Source organism: Pseudorasbora parva, chromosome 3, assembly GCF_024679245.1.
Source record: "Pseudorasbora parva isolate DD20220531a chromosome 3, ASM2467924v1, whole genome shotgun sequence".
Classification (NCBI taxonomy): Eukaryota; Metazoa; Chordata; class Actinopteri; order Cypriniformes; family Gobionidae; genus Pseudorasbora; species Pseudorasbora parva.
The window spans coordinates 35,383,998-35,405,503 of record NC_090174.1 but is presented as its reverse complement, the minus strand read 5'-3'; the positions used below and the strand labels follow the sequence as shown (position 1 = coordinate 35,405,503).

The 21,506-nt window shown below is 37.1% G+C and overlaps 1 protein-coding gene across 2 annotated transcripts; it reads right to left on the bottom strand.

Annotated features, from left to right (window-relative positions):
• Positions 1 to 38: 38 nt before the first annotated feature.
• hexb (hexosaminidase B (beta polypeptide)) lies at positions 39 to 19,698 on the bottom strand. Of its 2 annotated transcripts, none has more exons than XM_067438627.1 (14): positions 19,118 to 19,698; positions 18,800 to 18,948; positions 18,416 to 18,481; positions 15,317 to 15,363; positions 15,083 to 15,193; positions 12,830 to 12,931; positions 10,951 to 11,083; positions 10,657 to 10,837; positions 10,465 to 10,551; positions 9,030 to 9,102; positions 1,813 to 1,990; positions 1,002 to 1,092; positions 757 to 861; positions 39 to 336 (listed from the first exon to the last, which is right to left on the bottom strand). In XM_067438627.1, the coding sequence occupies exons 1-14, from the start codon at positions 19,357 to 19,359 to the stop codon at positions 273 to 275; spliced, it is 1,629 nt and encodes a 542-aa protein (XP_067294728.1). In that variant the 5' UTR covers positions 19,360 to 19,698; the 3' UTR covers positions 39 to 272. The 2 variants fall into 2 exon arrangements, with proteins under 2 accessions (XP_067294728.1, XP_067294729.1); XM_067438628.1 differs by lacking the exon at positions 1,813 to 1,990 and adding an exon at positions 7,873 to 8,047 and having other exon boundaries at positions 19,118 to 19,686.
• Positions 19,699 to 21,506: the final 1,808 nt, after the last annotated feature.

Genomic DNA, 21,506 nt, shown 5'->3' with positions numbered 1-21,506 from the left:
TTGGAAAATAATTAAAAAGCAGACCACATTTCACACACTTCAAATTCTATAAAATTTATTTACAAGATTATTCATTACCATTTAATAAAATGTAAGCCTACAGAGGCAGAATGTAATCCATTTAATAATTATAAAACATCAATTTCTGGATAACTGGCTCAGTGCATACAACAGCAAATCATGGTATTGGAATGGCTAACATGGCTTGATGTTTTAAAAAGTGTTTCCCTGTTATTCCCTTTAATTTTGTAGTGTAAACTAAACCCTGATGTTCACAGGCCCTTGTACTCGTGGCGGCAGTGGCCAACAAATAGAGGTTCTGCAGGAATGCCTCTCCTGTTTGGGGGAAGGAAGAAAAAAAAAAAAAATCACTTTCACCAGTGAAATATACAAAACAAATGCCTGTGCAAATCTTTAGTATTTACTTTGTATTGCTTTGTAAATGGCTAGTAAATAAGAAATTAACTGAACCTGCACTCAAGTAATACGTAATATAATACTTTACATTTTTAAATTCTCCCCAATCAACCTAGAACAGGCTGCCTTATATAAAATGTATTTGTTATAATCATTAAATTAATACTAAAATTAAGAATCTAAAAAATAAAAAAAAAATAAAAAAAAAAATCCAAAAATAAACAAAGGACTGCTAAGCATTATGATTATTACACGAATGCATAATTAAGGAATAAAATAGAACCGTATGTTGTATTATTAGTTAATTACATCATTTGAGAGGGTCATAGTTTAACTCACTTGACCATGCGGCAGCGATGCTGGACCAGACGATTATAGGCATTACTGATGTCTGTCACGCTTTTATCACTCCATAACCTCTCAGCAACAGCACTGGCTCGTGGCCTGCAATGGCACAACAACAAAAAATTACATTGTTAATATGCAAATAAATACTAGGTTTGGTTTTGGAACAAACTCAGTTTTGCTTTCACTTTTATGTTTTATATATTGCACCATTAATTAATTGCTTGTTTTGTACATACCAGAGTCGAGGAGTGAGGTTGGTGGCATCCACATACTCTCCCCAGAGACAAGCCTCTCCTCCAATCACCAGCTTTTTCTGTGCATCTGTGCCTGTTGTCAAAATACCAATTTAAAAAAACACTTTTAAGAGATATATATATAGTTTTATTGTAAGACTTATTAGTGCAAGACAAGTCAAACAGCTAGAAGCTGTCACAAGGCTTCCCCTTAGCGGTAGTGAAATACATTCAATTTACTAAATGTTTTACAACAGAAAGGTCTAAGTTGTTTGTCTAAGAAGCAAAGAGTTGGTCCTGTTTGAGTTTGACTCTGTAAGCTCTCTATATGTATCTGTTTTGTCCATATGTCAAACACCTGAATACCTGCAGACAAAGCAAACTATTCAAACTGGTCACATGACAAACATGTTTGCAGTATCTACTAAACAAAAGCAGGTCACTGACAATGCCTTTGCTATAAAAAAAACGTTGAAAAATATGAGAATATCTGGTATAAATTATTCTCTACAAATCAAATGCCACCTTTTCTATTCAAACCGGTTGCTTTTGATTCAGTGTGGCTGTTCTTCAAAACCTAAAACAATGTGTTTGTACAAATCTCAGCTACGTTAAACAAGAAAATTCACCAAATTGACCCCATTAACAGACTCCACAAATGTTTTTTAAAGAGGTCAACTCCAACATCGATAGCGTCTTCTTTTTTTTACTCAACTTTGAGATGATTTATTTATTTTTTACGAAAAAGAAACAGAACAGGACGAACAGACACCCAAATAAATCCAAATAATATTTATCAGCGAATGAGACACACCAGTGAAATTTTGGGGGTCGGCTTTGTAAATGTTCACCCAGTCCTGGCCGTAGCTGATGCGGTTGAGGTACCAGGGTGTGGAGAGAAGAGCATTGAAACCAGCTGCCGTTACCTGCGCCATCTCATCTTGGTACTGTGGCTGTCGTTTCCACACATGGATCTGTGTGTCGGCTTTCAGCTACATATGTACACATACACGCATGTATAACACACAAACGGACACACTTTAACATCTAGACAAATTCTTCTGGACTGCATTTAAGGTCTCTCTTCACAAGGCTTTTAATGCTTCAAATCAGATTTACTTATTTGTCAAAGATACCAAAGTTACCAAGCTGGGACTACAAGTAGTGAAGAACTAGTAACTAGTAGTTCTGAAAGTTACATACTTTGTTACAAACATAGTTGCATTTAAAGTGACAAAACTAAATAGATGTACAATATTTGGAATTAAATCAATTTAAAAAATAATTACTGCATTAGATCTTGAATGTAGTCCAGAGAAATACACCCACTGAGTTTCATGTTGCCCTAGGCTGTGTTCCACTTTGCTTTTATACGCATACATGAAATTCCCTAAGCACTTCCCCTCTGGGAATCTCTGTCGCCATTTTAAAGTGTGTTCCACTTTGGCCCTGTCCAAAATGGCACCCTAAACTCTCAAAGTCTTCCTCAGAGTCCAAAATTCCAGGATGTAATGACGCTTTGACTGCGGAGTAGAAATCCTCTGCGTAGCTTGCAAACTTGCAGGCTCAGCAGAACTGTGCATCAAGGGACGCACAGCAGCCGCAAAGGCCGTTTCTGAGCACGCTTCTTTAAGCTTAAATGACAAATGGGACTCTACAGTCTTGTGGCATGTGCACGCAGCAACCGAAACACGACACACGTCTACAAGACCGAAAAACCACATGAAGTGTGCTATTTGGGACAGGGCCTGTGTGAAGTGGACAGGTAAAGTTTATAGCCCACGGTTTTGACTGAAGGAGCGAGTCTAGATCTTAAGTACACTTCAGGCATCTATATAAACACATACCTATATACTAGAAAGGGTAGAAATGTAAATAATTTCCATAGCGGATTCCAAGTGATCAAGAGCTTAGGGCGTTCCAGTTCAGCCCATTGCAAGGTTCTGCCAGTAGTGGACACTCATGCAACACAAGGAATGGGATACATCCGAGTTAAAGGGTTAGTTCACCCAAAAATGAAAATTATTTCATTAATTACTCACCCTCATGTCGTTGGACACCCGTAAGACCTTCGTTCCTCTTCGAAACACACAAAGATTTTTGTTTAAAGCTGATGGCTGAGCAAGGCTTCAGACAAGCCTCCACTGGCATTCAGTACATTCCCACTCAAGACCCATAAAGGCACTAAACACATTGTTACAAAGTCCATCTCACTACAGTGGCTGTACAATAATTTTACAATGCGACAAAAATAGTTGTGTGCACAGAAATCAAAATAGCGACTTTATCCACCAAGTTATTGGCGTGAACTCCACGCATATGCGAGAATATGACGCAGATCCGCCATTCAGATACATGACCCGGAATAGGAGGAGCGCCGCTATCGCCCGAGTTCACGTCCGAGACCTATATGGAAGACAATAACTTTTTTTTAAAGTCTTTTTTTTTGCGCAAAAAACTATTCAAGTCGCTTCGTAAAATTATTGTACAGTCACTGTAGTGAGATGGACTTTGTAACAATGTTTTAGTGCCTTTTATGGGTCTTGAGTGGGAATGTACTGAATGCCAGTGGAGGCCTTTCTGAAGCTTTTCTCAGCCATCAGCTTTCAACTAAAATATCTTCATTTGTGTTCCGAAGATGAACGAAGGACTTACGTGTGTCCAATGGCATGAGGGTGAGTAATTAATGAAATTTTTGGGGGGTGAACTAACCCTTTAACAAGACAGAGGGAAGTTGGCGAGGGAAAGGCATAAAAAAACAAACTGGAACGCAGCCCATGGATGCTTAGCTTTGACTCTGAATCAACATGCATGCTCTCTCATTTTTAGATATGTCCTGTTTTAGATATTTTAAAGAATATGGTTAACCAAATATTTTTCTTTGCATTCCCCAGAAAAAAGAAATTCACACAGGTTTAGAACATCTTGAGGGTGAGTAAATGTTTGGTGTAAACAAGGCTGGAGCAAGGTGGAGGAGGAACTATGGCAAAGCATATCATTCAAAAGTTTGGGGTCAGTAAGGTTTTATTTTCAGAAATGTATGCATAAATGCATCATTCAAATACTTTTTAAAAAGATTACGACTTCAAACGTTTGAACGATAGTGCATCTAGAGTGACACTTGCTGGAATGTGTTCTTTCCATAGCATATGGAAACCATTTTATAATGTCTTCAACAACTAAACTCAAGATAGGGTAAGAGCTCAGTTGATCGGGGTGGTCAAACACACTAAAGCTGGGCATACATTGTGCGATTTCAGCATGGTTACCTATAGGGCTGCAACGATTCATCGAGTAACTCGAGTTAATCGAATCAAAAAAATCCTCGAGGCAAAATCATCTGCCTCGACGCTTCGCTTAGTCCATTTAACTACACACAGATATTGCAGAAAGACATTTTTTGTGTAAGGACTCGGAGTATGAGCGGATTGCGGTTATATCCGCGGTTCAGGTGCATAAACATCCCAAACATTGCAGGTGGATGAGAGAAATCGTTAATATGTTGATTTTAATAAAGACTCATATCACGCTAAAACGCAATGAATGCGTGTCGTTCTTTAACTTTCGTTTTCAGCTCATGTCGAGATCAAAGACCGCAATGCGAGAGAGAGAGAGCGGGCGGGCATCAGCACTGGTAATATCATTTAATATCGCTGTTTTTAAATGAAGACAACTGTGTGTTGAGCTTCAGGATGCGACGCTGAACATTTAAGTTTCATTTGCGGCAGTTCACGCGTCAGCTGAGGAGATACGAGCAACTCCAAACACATGAACGCGATGGAGTTTGCAGCTTTGCACATGGATCACCGTCATTGTGATGTGTGTGAAATCTTTAATGAGACTTTATATATCCTACTTGATAATATCTTCGAAATGCACCATTGGATGTTCTCAATACTAGGCGCAACAAATATCAGAACAAGCTGTAACGCGCGCGCGCGCGCGTGTGTGTGTGTGTGATGAGCAGCGCTCTTGCTTTCAGAGCTCAGAGCTGCGTGCTTTCATTGATTTGTGTAATTTAAATATCACACTTTAATCATATTTATAGCTACTAACTTAAAACAAGCTGTGTTACAATGATGAATGATTAGCTCAAAAGATCAGCATGTGTGATGTACTTTATCTGAATTAAACATATCTCGCGTTTGATCACGTTCTAGCGGTTATTCCTCCGTGTGATGTATAGGTTGTCGACCCTGGTTTATGTAAATGTAATTTTGCCAAAATATTTTTTTTTGTTTTGTTTAGCAACCTACTTCAGTGTAGCTAATATGTGACGATAGCATCGCGCTTAACACGGAGGATTTGAAGTTGTGACGATCGGGTGCTGGTGGATGGTTTGCTTCTAACAGCTGATTCGGTGACGATAGAGCATCCGCACATCTCTTGCTCCAAGTTAACCTGTCCAATACATTTTGCTTCAGTAAAGGAGTAAATAAGACAGTAAATGCTTATGTCATGCCTGAGCTGAAGCTGATACATGAAAGTTAAGTTGCACAACATAAATACAATGTTTAGTTATTTATATTATTTATAGAATATTTATAGAATATTAGAATATTTATATTATATAGAATTTATAGAATATTTATATTATTTATATTGGCATTATTGTTATTTATATTACTACTATTTAGATTTATTGGTTGTAGGTTTAGTTTTAGATTGAACTATGTTTACCTTTTTAAAGTAATTTGAAATAGATTTTTATTTAATATAATATGGCAAGTGTATGCATTAAAATTGTTTAGTTTCACAGTTATTAATGTATGCAATTTCAGCAATAAAACTTAATTTTTCTAAAAAGAAGACAAATTAGATGTTAATTTTAAGATACGCGTCTTAGTGTCTCTTATTGCTCTTTAATAAAGAAAAATTAATTATTATCCGATTAATCGATTAATCGATCGATTAAGTGGTAGATTAATCGATTACAAAAAGAATCGATAGCTGCAGCCCTAGTTACCTACTCACACTGTACGAGTAGATCGCATGCGTTGTAAAGCCAAAGCTCACGATTTATGTGTGGTCTGACCATCGAGTGCGACTTTTCTGCTCACACTGTATGGGTGAAAAGTACGCAATAAAACCCCCGTGCCTTATTGCGACGATAGACCGTGCTGTATTAGAGAGATAGCCTATCAAATGCATCAGCTATCAATATCAAAAGGATTTAGATTTATGTATACAAATTATTATTACTATTATTAGAGTAGGCCTACTTTTATTATTAAATTGATATTACATCAATTTGCACCCCCTCCCCCCAACAATTTCATAATGCATAATCGGCACACTGCATAATAAAATAGATGAATTACTCCTCACTATTTAAAAACATTTAGCCCTATTAAAACAAGGAATTATAGGTCTATAATTAAATGATTATCATGTCTATAATGTCAGAACACTACAATAATGTCAATCTCAATGCAAAGTAAGAGCGTAGATTTATCTATAAAAAAACTTGTTTAACACAAACTGGGCCTACTTCTATTTTTTTTCACACAATATGGACCAAAAAAAAAATATTAAGAAAATAAATTAAGACAGTAGGCTACGTATCCCATGTTAAATTAGATTTATCTCTTGTCTGAGAAAATGCGCCGAAAGCATGTCAGATTCTGTAGTGAATAATTGACTGGGTTTGAGACCGCGTTTGAACATTGCGTGATATCCACTGACTCGCGTTCATGAATTAAAGTGGGAAAAGAAAAAAAGGACAACATGACATTGTGTCAAGATGGACAACGGTTCCTACTTCCTGTCATAATAATATTAAGTAGGCTAAAAATTAATTAATATTAAATAAAAGTAAATAAATAAAGTGTGAAAGTAAAACAAGTAGCCCTAAATTAATGATTAACTAGCTAAATGAATAAGAGGCACTGGATATGCTATACACGGTGGTTTGTAATACTAATTATCCATTTTACAACACAAACTGGAGGCACAACACTTTACTTAATTTCTGCTATTTGATAGCTGCCTACATAACTGAAAGATCTCACTCTTTTCGTTTTTTTCCTTGCTGCTTTAAAAAAAAAAAAAAAGGTTAAACTTCTGCTTTTGCGGAGTGAGGGAAAAAAGGGCAATCAGTTCATGGCTTTGCTTCAGCTGTGCGATAACCTCACGAGGGGCGAGCAGAATTTCTGACACGCCAGAAATTCATCCGACCATCCGATTCCCGATCGGGAGAGGTTTGTCGCCTCTCGTTTCCCCCTGTACACTGCACAAACACCTTACGACAAACGACGCACGATAAACCTGAATATCGGCACGACCCAAAAAAAGAGTCGCACAAGTCAGAATTCGGCTCAAAATCGGACGAAAATCGCAGTGTATGCCCAGCTTTACATACTTAGACAAAACTAAACACGACAACTTACTAGTGACAAGCAAAACCAAGAGCTACAGAGAGACACTTTAAACACTACAATGATTGCACAGAAATACAGAACGTTCTATATACTGTAGATGTACATCTATATTTGGTAGATGACAAGAGCGCATGTGTTCCAGTAAAAAAGCTGGTGTTTTTCAATGGAGCATCTCTCCACAGCTCAACCCCCAAGCTTGTTAGTGAATTAATACCAGGCCATGTTATCATTATATATATATATATATATATATATATATTTTTTTTTTTTTTTTACTATATTTGATTCAAACTCAAACTGAGTCTGGGCCATATTTCTTAACCCTAAGTTGCAAATGAGACATATCAAAACCATAACACATAGTTGTTCAATTTAATGTTCAACACATGTAAACAGTGAACTGAATAACTTGTTTCTAAATGACGGTTTAAAATCCCTAGATTAGTAAACCAGTGGTGCTAAAATAAAATGAGACTTTAACTGAAAAAACTGACCAGAGAATTTGAGTGGCTCAACTTTGTAGTACTTTTGCCAGTCCTGTCCATAGCTAATGTAGTCCAGGTACCAAGGGGCAGAAAGAATGGTTGTAAATCCTGCTTTAGTCACATTCTGTAGCTCCTCCTCCATCTTGTTCCCAATCCACACCTCCACAACAGTGTCCTGTTTCAGCTGGAACATGCATAAAGCACAATTATGTGCCCTGATGTTTTTTTTTTTTCTTCTTCTTGACGGGAAAATTAATATAGTCAAGAATTTACATCTACTTGCGTGTGCATTAAAAAACAAAAACAAAACAATTTAGTGGCATAAGCAGTGTCTAGGCGATTGTTTAAATACATTTGAATTTAAAGAACTACAACTGCGTTTTTTTTTTTATATTTCTTTGATATTTTGATATTTCTTTGATTTGATATGGCTGAAAGGTGCTGTTATTTTCTGTTATTAATAATAACCTAGTACTGTTCTTATTTTATGCTGTTACTTTTTGGCTAAGAAACATTTAGCATTTTTCTTATATTAGCTATATTATTTTTGAGTATATATATATATGTTTAAGATACATTTGTACAATATTTGCCTTTATATTTCATGCATATTCTCTGATGTGTGTGTGTGTGTGTGTATATATGTATGTATGTGTGTATGTATGCATGTATATATATATGTATATATACGTGTGTGTGTGTGTGTGTGTGTGTGTGTGTGTGTGTGTGTGTGTGTGTGTGTGTGTGTGTGTGTGTGTGTGTGTGTGTGTAAGATTTTTTTGAAGGTAACTAGTTACACAAAAAAATATAGATATTTATATCAAAATCATGAATTGGTCAATCGTTCTTATAAAAATCAAGATTTCATTTTTTTTTTCTGCCATATCGCCCAGCCCTAGCATTGGCTTGTGAAAAAGCAAGCACGCAACCTATTTGTGATTAAGAAGGTTAAGGAGGAGTAGATTAGACTTTGATTTTAAGTAATTTGCCATTACAAAGCATTGTGGACCTTCTAGAATGTAAATTAATAATATCTTTCAACTTAGAGCTTAGCCTAACTACTTTTTAAAAACAAACAAGTTCCCAATAAGGAGCCTTTTATGGATCTGCATTACTTTCAAACAGCACAAGCACATCCACATGGATAAAGAAAAAAGATGCCTTACCTTCACCCCATTATCAAACACTTCCTGCCACACCATGTAACCTTTTTTGGTAGTGCCCACAATGTCAAGTAACCTGTGTATCATTGATGAATAATGTAATTAAAAAAAGATCAGATTGTGCTCTGATTTATACTTTCACACAATTAAACATAATTGCCCAATAAACATATCTTCTAAGATAGACAAAGATTAAACAATAACTACAATTACATAGTAATAGTATCAACAAACCATCTTGGGCCAGTTGTTCAAAGGTAAGCTGATTGGATTTTGGTTATCGGATTGGATCAAATCTTGAGAATGGGTTGTTCAAAGGGTAAAGAAGGAATCTGAAATCAGATTAGATCACGGAATCCAATCCTAGTTTTAATCTGGAAAAGACCTTCAGTTTGTGCTGTTCAAAACTTGTCAGTAGGATTTGGATAACTTTGATCCAAAAAAACAGGATTATCCGGATCCCAACTCAATCAATTGTAGGATTTCAAGGTGGATTCCAAGAAGAAAATGTAGTAAAACTTTAAAACTGGTCAAAAAATACAACATTTGTATCATACAATAAACAATATATTTTACTCTTGATTAGTTAGGCTAATCGTTAAAGTAATAAATTAGAAGTAGACATTAGGCTACCTTTTAAGCCTTTCGGTAGCCTACAGTCAAATTTAAAAAAAAGATTGAGCCGCCATAAAATAATCCTCAAACAGCTGTAAATATCAAACAAAAATATTGTATTACATTTTAAGTGTTTTTTTATCACTCAGACTTTTTACTTCTTATCAATTATGAGATAAGTCAAAAGTTCTTCAAGCGAATGCAAGGTTTCTCAGGTGATCGCTACGCAAAACTTCTGAGAGAACGCAAAAGCATTTGAAATTTTGTTAACACTTTACAATAAGGTTTATTAGTTAACAGTAGTTAACTACATTAGTTAACATGAACTAATAATGAACTTCACTTTTAAAGCATTTATTTATCTTTGTTAATGTTAATTTCAACATTTACTAATGCATTATTAAAAGCTTGTTAACATTAGTTAATGCACTGTGAACTAACATGAGCAAACCATGAACAGCTGGATTTTTATTAATTAATTAGTTAATGTTAATTAATACTTTAACTAATGTTAACTAATACAACCTTTTGTTATTTAATTATTTATTTATTTATGCCAACAGCATGTCCCTTCAGTGGGCTCCGTAGAGCACTAGTAATCCAGATTTGGTCATCTGAAAAAGTGTGTCTGGATCAGGGCGATCCAATCCAATTTTACTTTGAAACACCGGCACAAAAGCAAGATAGATTACCTGATCCTGGATAGCAAAACATGGGATTTCATTATCCAGATCATTTTGATCCAGATTTAATATTTTGAACAACTGGCCCCTTGTTATGCATAAATGGACAATAATAAATGGATGTTTAGTGAAGTTCTGACCTTTGAATGTAGAAGGACTCCAGTTTGGTGTAGTCTGTGCCAAAGCCCTGTTGCTCCATAAACCTCTGAACATCAGGATTGGACTTCCTACAGGAACAATAAGTAGAATGTAAGCATTGCATTTGATATACAATATGATAACAATAGGAGTTCATATTCTAAAAAATTATTTAGGTAAGAAGCTTTTCGCACCAACAAGTGAAGTCAACCTCGTCTCCCCCCAGGTGAATGTAGGCATCAGGGAAAACAGTGCTGATCTCTTTGAAAAACTGGGCCATGAACTCATAAGAGGAGTTAAAGATGGGGTTCACTGGCCCAAATGTTCCAGAAGGAGTAGAGCCACTGAAACAGGGTGTTAGCAGATTCTTTATGCCTATGGGAAGGAGCGACAGAGAGAGAAAACAGCTGTTATATTAATCAGTAACTGAAACATCTATAGCATATCTATCTGTATAAAGCGGTCATTGACCATGTCCACCAACTGACCATTGCCCCATGACTGTGTGTGTCCTGGGGTGTCAAACTCCGGGATGACCCGGATCCCCCTCATGCGGGCAAATTCAATGACCATCTTCACGTCAGATGGCGTGTACACATGTGTGAAAGGATGAAAGGCTCCCTGTCAGTCACAAAATAAATAGGGAAAACATGATCAAACACAAAAATAAACACTTCCCCAGTTATTTTTTACAGTGCAGTTGGATTCTACGGCCAAAGCATGTGAACTGAAGCTAATGCTTTTGACTTAAAGAGACAGTTCACCCAAAAGTGAAATTGTCATCATCATTTACTTACCCTTTAAGGAACACACCACTATTTTTGAAAATAATCTAATTTTCCAACTCCCCTAGCCTCTTACACTCCTTGCCATTTTTGGGGATTTCCGCCTGGATTTGGCCTACTCATATTGAAAAGCTTCCCATACACACATAGTGGTCTAGGTTCAAATAGTTGGTGTCATTTTACAGGAAACCCTTTGAAGTTACATAAAACACTGCTAAAAGTGATAAACATGTAAGTATGTTTTCTACGCTGTAATAACCCCCCCAAAAAGTAGGCCCATAAATTCTTTTTTGAAAGTGTAACTCAGGCCCTGTAGCACACACTAGGAACCTGCAGAAAGTTTGGGCTATTTCCACTAAACTTCAGAAAATAGTGGAAAAAAGAAGTTAAAAAAAAAAAGTCCGGAAAAAAAATGGCATTTGGGGGTAAAATGTGTGTTATTTTTGCAAGGCTGCCTGCTAAGATTTGCATTCATGGGTCTATATATCACATAATAGTCGCTTCAACAAGCGGACATGGAAAGCAACCCTCGGAAAAAAAACGTGGACTTGGCAACACAGTGCAGTTGAGTTCTGTTGGCATTTGACAACTAACGTAATGCGTCGCTTCGTTGCTCTGATTAGTTGTAGGTCTATCCAATTGATGTCTTTCCTGGTTCTAACTAAAATTGAGTATGACCACATCAGGCTAGTTACATTGTGTACTAAATGAAAAGTTGCGATTTTCTTGGCCGGTATGGCTTGGAACTATACTCTCATTCCAGCGTAATAATCAAGAACTTTGCTGCCGTACCATGGGTGCAGCGGCGCAATGACATACACCTAAATATTTTAACTTTTTGGAGTTAAAAGGTAATGGTCTAATCAGATTCAATGATCTATGCTAAGTTATGCTAAAGTCAGCAAAACCCAGAAATTGGCTGAATGGGGAATTAGAGTCAAAAATAGCAGTGTTCCTTTAAGTTGTTAAAGTTGTTAAGTTGATGGACCCTATTGACTTAAAATTTTATAATATACTATGGAAGTCAAGCGAGTCCATCAACTTTATTATTACTGACATTATTCAAAATATATTTTGTGTTCAGCAGAAGAAAGAAATCCATACAAATTTGGAACAACTTGAAGGTGAGTAAATGACAATTTCCATTTTTGGGTGAACTATCCTTTTAAGCTGAAATTTCTACTCTAAAGGAAACTGACATGTCCTACAGCAGCAGCAGCAGTATGATCATTTTGTTGTACATTTTTATCCCTTACCTTTCGCTTTCAATGCAGCAAAATAGAAAAAAAAAATCAGAACTATTTTTTAAAAAAACTTTTATTTTAAAGTATGCCTTATTTTTTTGAAGTCTTAAACCTGGAATGTTGCAATGTTATTATAGTTTGATACATTAATTTGTGTTCCCCTATTTACATGTTGGCCACCAACATTACTGATAATAGGAGTTGAAGTCACATATTTTATGATTCTAGCATGGTAATCCACTAAAAAAATATATGAATGACATCTACAATATATGTTGTGCCCTGAGGCAGTCAAGCTTGAATTCAAAACAGGTCATGCGGTTGCTTTATATACTCACCTTCTGACTTAACTCAGGGAAAGTACGGCTCATATAAGGAAATGACGGATCGTCCACAATGTGCCAGTGGAATACGTTAAACTTGTTCATCGCCATTGCTTCCTGTGAAAATGAGACGTCTCTTTACTGAACACTGTGGAACAAGAAACATTTCAAAACCTGCAAGGCCATTGCACGTGTCCATTAACAAATTACAAAGCTATGGACAAACTAATTCTCACCACTGTGCACTGGCCACAAAAATATTTCTAGACAAACCTTGTGATGAGCGTCATATCTCGTGATAAGATTACTGTCATATGTAAACGTAAAGAATGTGACTTTCCAGTCTTTAAAATAAAAAAAACATATTTGAGCTACTCAGCTGACACATGTCTTCAAATGAGGAAACAATGTTGAAGGTTTTTTTCAAAATGACATTTTTGGCATTTTTTTAAATGAAAAAAATGCTGTGTCACCAATTAAATCCCAAAAAGAAAATGTCTATCTAGACTCATATATGTGTTTTAGGGCTGCAACGATTCATCGAGTAACTCGAGTTAATCGAATCAAAAAAATCCTCGAGGCAAAATCATCTGCCTCGACGCTTCGCTTAGTCTATTTAACTGCACACAGAAAGTTGAAATTGCAGAAAGACATTTTTTTGTGTAAGGACTCGGAGTATGAGCGGATTGCGGTTATATCCGCGGTTCAGGTGTGTAAACATCCCAAAAATTGCAGGTGGATGAGAGAAATCGTTAATATGTTGATTTTAATAAAGACGCGGAACTCTCATATCACGCTAAAACGCAATGAATGCGTGTCGTTCTTTAACTTTCGTTTTCAGCTCATGTCGAAATCAAAGACCGCAATGCGAGAGAGAGAGCGGGCGGGCATTAGCACTGGTAATATAATTTAATATCGCTGTTTTTAAATGAAGACAACTGTGTGTTGAGCTTCAGGATGCGACGCTGAACATTTAAGTTTCATTTGCGGCAGTACACGCGTCAGCTGAGGAGATACGAGCAACTCCAAACACATGAACTCGATGGAGTTTGCAGCTTTGCACATGGATCACCGTCATTGTGATGTGTGTGAAATCTTTAATGAGACTTTATATATCCTACTTGATAATATCTTCGAAATGCACCATTAGATGTTCTCAATACTAGGCGCTACAAACGTCAGAACAAGCTGTAACGCGCGCGCGCGCGCGTGCGTGTGTGTGTGTGTGTGTGATGAGCAGCGCTCGTGCTTTCGGAGCTCAGAGCTGCGCGCTTTCATTGATTTGTGTAATTTAATCACACTTTAATCATATTTATAGCTACTAAATTAAAACAAGCTGTGTTACAATGATGAATGATTAGCTCAAAAGATCAGCATGTGTGATGTACTTTAACTGAATTAAACATATCTCGCGTTTGATCACGCTCTAGCGGTTATTCCTCCATGTGATGTATAGGTTGTCGACCCTGGTTTATGTAAATGTAATTTTGCCAAATACGTTTTTTTGTTTTGTTTAGCAACCTACTTCAGTGTAGCTAATATGTGACGATTGCATCACGCTTAACACGGAGGATTTGAAGTTGTGACGATCGGGTGCGGGTGGATGGTTTGCTTCTAACAGCTGATTCGGTGACGATAGAGCATCCGCACATCTCTTGTTCTAAGTTAACGTGTCCAATATGTTTTGCTTCAGTAAAGGCGTAAATAAGACCGTAAATGCTTATGTCATGCCTGAGCTGAAGCTGAAACATGAAAGTTAAGTTGCACAACATAAATACAATGTTTAGTTATTTATATTATTTATAGAATATTTATAGATTAGAATATTTATATTATATAGAATTTATAGAATATTTATATTATTTATATTGGCATTATTGTTATTTATATTACTACTATTTAGATTTATTGGTTGTAGGTTTAGTTTTAGATTGAACTATGTTTACCTTTTTAAAGTAATTTGAAATAGATTTGTATTTAATATAATATGGCAATTGTATGCATTAAAATTGTTTAGTTTCACAGTTAATAATGTATGCAATTTCGGCAATAAAACTTAATTTTTCTAAAAAGAAAACAAATTACATGTTAATTTTAAGATACCCGTCTTATTGTCTCTTATTGCTCTTTAATAAAGAAAAAGTAATTATTATCCGATTAATCGATCGATTAAGTGGTAGATTAATCGATTACAAAAAGAATCGATAGCTGCAGCCCTAATGTGTTTATGTCAAGCCTGTCATTATAAAGAAAATAACTTCAGCTCACCAAATTGGCCAAAATGACTTTGAGTGGCAGGAAGTGGCGAGACGAGTCCAGGAGGATCCCTCGGTGGGCAAACCGTGGGAAATCTGAGATGACGGTCTTATTGATGTTGTTCTGTTGAGAACACAAAAAATGATTGGAGAAGAGTTTAGACAGATCAATAGATTAGATAAATTCATATATAAAGCCTTAATCAAGTACAAAAATGCAGCAAATAAGGGTTTGCTTTGAACTTACAACTCCATAGTCATCCTCATAGACCAGCTGGCTGAATGTTTCCAGTCCTTACAACAATAAACATATGAGGAAGTTAACCATTGATGAAAGTATACATGAAAATACATTTTTTTTTTTTTTTTTTGGAATGGACAAAGACTGCAGTCTCTTCTTCTTTAAAAGTTATGTTGGAAACTTGGGATTGCATAGAAATTGAATTGAACTGCTATCTTAAAGTATATGGGGTTGTTAAATGCGATAAGCAGTGGCCTATATTAAACTTTTCCTGTGCTACAAGTGTCATAAAGAACATACTTTAAAGGCCCACTGAAGTGCCTTGAAACACGCAGCATTATTCAATGTGTTGACGTAATTTTCCCTGAAACAGCTCCTCCCTTTTTTTTGAAAAAGCCAATAGCCTTCCGTTAATACAAAGTTTGACTAGAGCCTTTCGGTTTGGTAATGCCAGTTTCCTCTAACTGTTTATCATCATAATCTCCTCCATATCGCTTAGAAATGCAGCATTCTGTGCAGAATTCAAATTGGTCCGATATGGTTTGTTGTCTGTGCCGACTCGAGCATATGGTCCGCACTGCTCTCTCATGTCTGTCGCATAGACTGTAAAGAAATATGGACGTAGTGTCCGTGACGTCACCCATAGGATTCCAATAAGCCGTTCTGAAGCTTAAAGTAGAGACCAGCTGGGCGTTGCCATCTTGCGAGCGAGTCATCGCGTGTCACTCCCGGATAACAGAAACTGGGCCAATAGGCGGGATGTGGGCGGAGCTTAGGTGACAATAGGTGTGTTCGACATCGGCTGCAGCTGGATGCATGCGATCGGCGAGAGTAGCCGAGTGCAGGCGGGGAGGAGCTGCAAACGGAGACGTGAAGTTGGACACTTTCTGCTTCCCGCAGTGACGCTTGCGCTGCGTTTGCAAACTTTATCACAGCTGAAGTTAAATAAATGCAATATTTCTCAAATACACAGATGTTTCAAATGACATTTTCATTCAAAATTTATGTACTGCTTAATAAAGCTAAGCCATCTATTTGGACAAGATTAAAGTTCAACATATAAACCTACACTATCAATGAAGTGTTGTCAACGGTTTTGATCAGTTTTAGTTGGCTAAACATGAGAATATAACATCGCGACTACATGAAAAGAGGTTTTACTATTATAAATTAATGATTTGTGAGCATTAGCGTAACATAAGGTTTTAGAATAAACATGAAACAAACGTGATCGCTGTCATGCAGTGAATCCGGCCAATCGTGGATCAGCTGTGTTGTCATCAGAGCTCGAGCAGCCTGCTGCAGTCCCCCTTGAGAATCTGCACCAACTGCATCAGCTGGCTGCTCTCGAATCGTTCTCGTGGTACTTTGTTGACCTACGTCAGTCACATGCCGTCGGCGCTGTCTCAAGTTGGACAAAATTTCGAACCGGCATGCACTGCTTCAAGTTTGCCGCCGATCGGTCTGCCCATCAGTGGGTGAAGTCGAACAAGCCTTACGACTATAGGCGGATAAATGGCTATCCTCCTGTCACTCAAAGTAACCACGCCCTTAATTATGCAGAACTTTAAGGCTTTATATAATGCAAACAAATGAGTTATAAAAAAATTCACCCCCTCACATTTGTCATGAAGGTCAAAATTAGCCTTATAGGTCAAAACCACAATTTGTACCAGGCAGTAAAAATGTTTTTGTTTTTTTTTGCTGTAAAGGTGGGAATTTTTAGCCTAGAAATCTAGACGCACCCTAGCGGCAGCAAACCTAATCTGCCTGCGAATGTCGTCTAGCAACTCTCAATACCTTTCTGAGCTGTATTCGCCTAACTCTTGCCGGGCCAATCACATCGTGTATAGTCGGTGGGCGGGGCCATAATGACAACAGCCGAGTTGCGTTTGCGTGCTTCTAGTAAACACAGAAACTGGCGAACGGCGGTCTTTCGCATCAACTTTGACCACGACTCTGGAAGACTTGGAGTTAAGCTTTTCTCTGAGAAAAGAACGGCACTGAAGTCATTCTTAAAAAGGGAAGATGTGTTCAGTTTTGCCGACCGGATACGGCGAATGTTTAATCTATCAACTAGCTCTGTTTCACTTTCGTTGCTCTGGTTGGTTGTAGCGCTATCCTATCGCGTGCAGAGGGAGTTTGAAAGACAACCGTTTATCCGCCCCTCGGATTGAGCCCTGTCAATGGTGAGTTTCCAGAACAAACATCTTAATGTGGGTCTGCCTTGTCAGGCTAGGGAATTTTAGCATGGGGCTCAATAAGATTTTGCTCCCTTCTGGAGCCTGTCCCTAGTAGACAGTCAATGAATTGCAGTTTACATTACTTCCGTATTGGCTTCAAGAGATCGGGGAGGATGCCACTTGGTCTGCAGTCTAACTTTAGACCAGAGCCGTTGGTGTTGGTGTGTGTGTGTGTGTGTACTGCCGCGTTGCGTGAAACTAATGTGAAACCAGACTTCATTCTCCTCAACTATAAGCATATTTACACTGAATCGTTTCCTATACGTTGCCCTTCTAGAGAGCATTTGATTGGACATAAGATTTGATGAGTAGGTGAAGTCTGATGATGTCATCAAAATCTGTGATTCATTTGAACAGAAGTGAGAGTAAGTTTTGAATGCTTATATCTCCTAAAACTGAATTGTTTCATTGTTTTGGAACACACCAGGTTATTTATAACTTTAAGGCTAACAGTCATACTAAAAGCGAAAAAACTTAAATTTTGATTTCAGTGGGCCTTAAGTTTGTCTGTTTGTTAGAGGAGTTTGTAAAACACACTACCATTCGAAAGTTTTTTATGGCTGCATTTATTTGATCAAAACTACCGTAAAACTATAATATTGTGAAATATTATGACAAAAAAAATCCTTGATGGCAAAGCAGCAGCTGTTTTCAGCAGCTGTTATTGCAGTCTTCTGTGTCAAATGAGTGTCAAAATGATTCTAATACAGTATGCTGATTAGGTGCTCAATAGAAATGTTGTATTGTTGTCAATGTTGAAAGAAGCTGTGCTGCTCAATATTATTGTAATATTTTGTCTGGCTCATTGCTTCAATAGAAATTGAAAAGAACAGCACTTTCAACATTGTATTGGTTCGCTTACCTCGCAAAGCTCCCCATACATTAGCAGCTTTCAGCACAGCAGAGGGTTCATCAACTGACAGCTCATCTACAGAGAGCAAAACTTAACAGTTACACAACCAAAACAATCACAGGTTGATCACAACACATCTGATTGAACGAACAATAAATAATTGACTTTGATAAGTCAGTTTAGTTTATATTTCGTAACATGAAAGTTACAGAATACATTGCATGGGTCAAATGTTACTACATCTAAAAAGAGCTCGCCACGTTAATACTTTAAACCGATTACAACTCCGACAAGCAGATGTCTATTATTGGATTTGCCAGCTAGTCTTCTACAGGATTATAGATCATTGAGGTTACGGTGTTGTGGATCAGAGGCGGAAGGGAAAGAGCTCACATGACTCGTCGGTTTGCAGACTCGGGTAACCGTCGCACTCCGGATCAGCTGATGTGACCCATACCTTAAGCTCCACAAGATCGGAATCAAACACTTTCTTTCGGCTCTTCTCGTGCTTCTTCATTTCGCCAAACACGTATTCAAAATATCTGCAAGGCAAATGGTCAGTTCGTGTGTAAGCTGAACCCAAGTCGAATATTGTTGACGTGGTGGAGCGCATTGCTATATGAATCAAGCCTGATTTCCTGTTACAATTAGCAATAGCATCTTTTTTTACCACAATGTCAGCATAAATGTAAATGAGATACAGTACGTTACCTGCGAAATGCATTGTCAAGTAGACTGCAGCTCGGTCCGGCGGAGGACTCTTTCGCGTGGACGATCTGAAATCTGGCGGAGCTTAGTTTAAAAGCGACGGCGGACGACTGAAATTTTTGCGGTAGTGGCCACAGAGATATTTCATCCAGCTCTTTCTGTTTTCCTAGAAAGTCGCCAAAGAGCCACCCGTGGCAGACGGATACCCCCAAAAACAGGAGAGCAAATTTGAGTAGACTGTGCATGGCGACGCTGAACGGTCAGCTGACTTCTGCTTCCTGAACGGTGTGAAGCTGTGAACTGAACTCATGAGTGAGGAGGATGTATGGGCGGTGTTTACCTCAACTAAATCATGGGACCTAACATTACTAATCCACCACACCTCCCTCAGTCTTTAAAGGGCTGCACAGATCCTCTATCTCTGATTTTGTACAGAGCAAAATGAGGGTCAATAGGCTATTTGTAGGCTATGCTACAGCAAAACGATAAAGTGAAACAAAAAAGAAACGAAAACGTTCTAAGAATAGTTTCTTGTACGTTATTTTGCAAATGTTAATTAACCCTTGTGCATTGTTCAAATTGACTACCCTTTCGTCATGTTCTTTGCTTGAAAACAGTCACTACTTAAACTGCTGTAAAATGTTTTTATTTTATTTTTTTGCATAAATCCATTAAAACGACTTAATGTTAAAAAACTGGATTTTAACTCTATTAAATGATGTGAAAAACACAAAATGACTTATTTTATGTATAAATTGTGATTGTTGACTGGATTTTTTGTTCTTTTATCACAGTCTTGGACATGTGAAAGATTAGAAAAAACATTGGTTTTGATGCTTTTTTTTGTGCAGCATTAGATTTAATTTGTTTCTCCCTCATTTACTGTTTGTGGCTGTTTTTGCCTAATGGACTTCCATTATAACCATTTTCTTTTTATTGCAAAGACACCACATATTCATGCATTTTTGATTGTTGATTGTTTTCCCTGTTGGGAAGAAGTAAAAGTAATTTTTACTATTGATAACCAGGTGGTACCATTACACACTAACAGCATATTTCAAATCTTTCCTTTGGCCATGAATTGTAATAATTATTAGAGATTTTTGTACAATAAGTAAATTTAGGCACATTGGGGAAAGACACACGCACACAAACACGTACATCTGGTTTACCATCTGGGTGAGGACTCTCCATAATGTTTTTTATACTGTACAAACTGTATACTCTTTCCCCTTACAGTAAACCTAAGCCTACCATCAAAACCTTCTGCATTTTAATATTTTCAGGGAAAAAAAGTAATTCTGTATGATTTATAAGCTTGTTTCTTCACGGGGACCAAAATATGTCCCCATAAGGACACACATTTAGGATATTGCCATCTTTATAATGACATTTTGTCCCCATAATGAAGTTAAGCAGGCCAAACACATTTGTTTTTGTGAAATGTGGGGACATTCCATAGGCGTAATGGTTTTTATACTGTACAAACCATATTTTCTGTCCCCTTACACTGCCCCTGCTCCTAAAACTACCAATCACAGTAAACATTCTGTATTTTTACTTCTTTTTTTTTTTAAACTCATCCTTTATGAATTATAAGTATTTTGAAAAATGGGGACATGGCCAATGTCCTCATATTTTACCCTCTCCTTGTAATACCTGTCATACCCATGTAATTATACACATTTGTGTCCTCATATTTCACAAAAACATGCCCCCACACACACACTTTGAACTTTTTTCTAAGATAAATCCCTTGTAGTGAAAAAAATGATTATTATTATTATTTATTACATTTGGTTGTTCGTATCAGAAATTGCACAGTAGAAAATATAATCAGGCAACAAAAATATTAAATGATTCATTGATTAACCATTAAAGGGTTAGTTCACCCAAAAATGAAAATTATTTAATTAATTTCTCACCTTCATGTCGTTGGACACCCGTAAGACCTTCGTTCATCTTCGGAACACATAAAGATATTTTTGTTGAAAGCTGATGGCTGGGAAAGGCTTCAGATAGGCCTCCATTGGCATTCAGTAGCTACATTTCCACTGACCCACTCACAAGACCCATAAAAGGCACTAAAGACTAAAGACCTACACAGAAGACAATAACTTGGTCTTATATGATGAATGTAATATTTATGATAAAGTCATTATTTTGTTTGTTTGTTTTTTGCGCACAAATACTATTCTCGTCGCTTGGTAGAATTATTGTAGGCAGCATCCACTGTAGTGAGATGGACTTTGTAACGATGTCTTTAGTGCCTTTTATGGGTCTTGTGAGTGGGTCAGTGGAAATGTACTGAATGCCAATGCAGGCCTTTTTGAAGCCTTTCTCAGCCATCAGCTTTCAACAAAAATATCTTCATTTGTGTTCCGAAGATGAA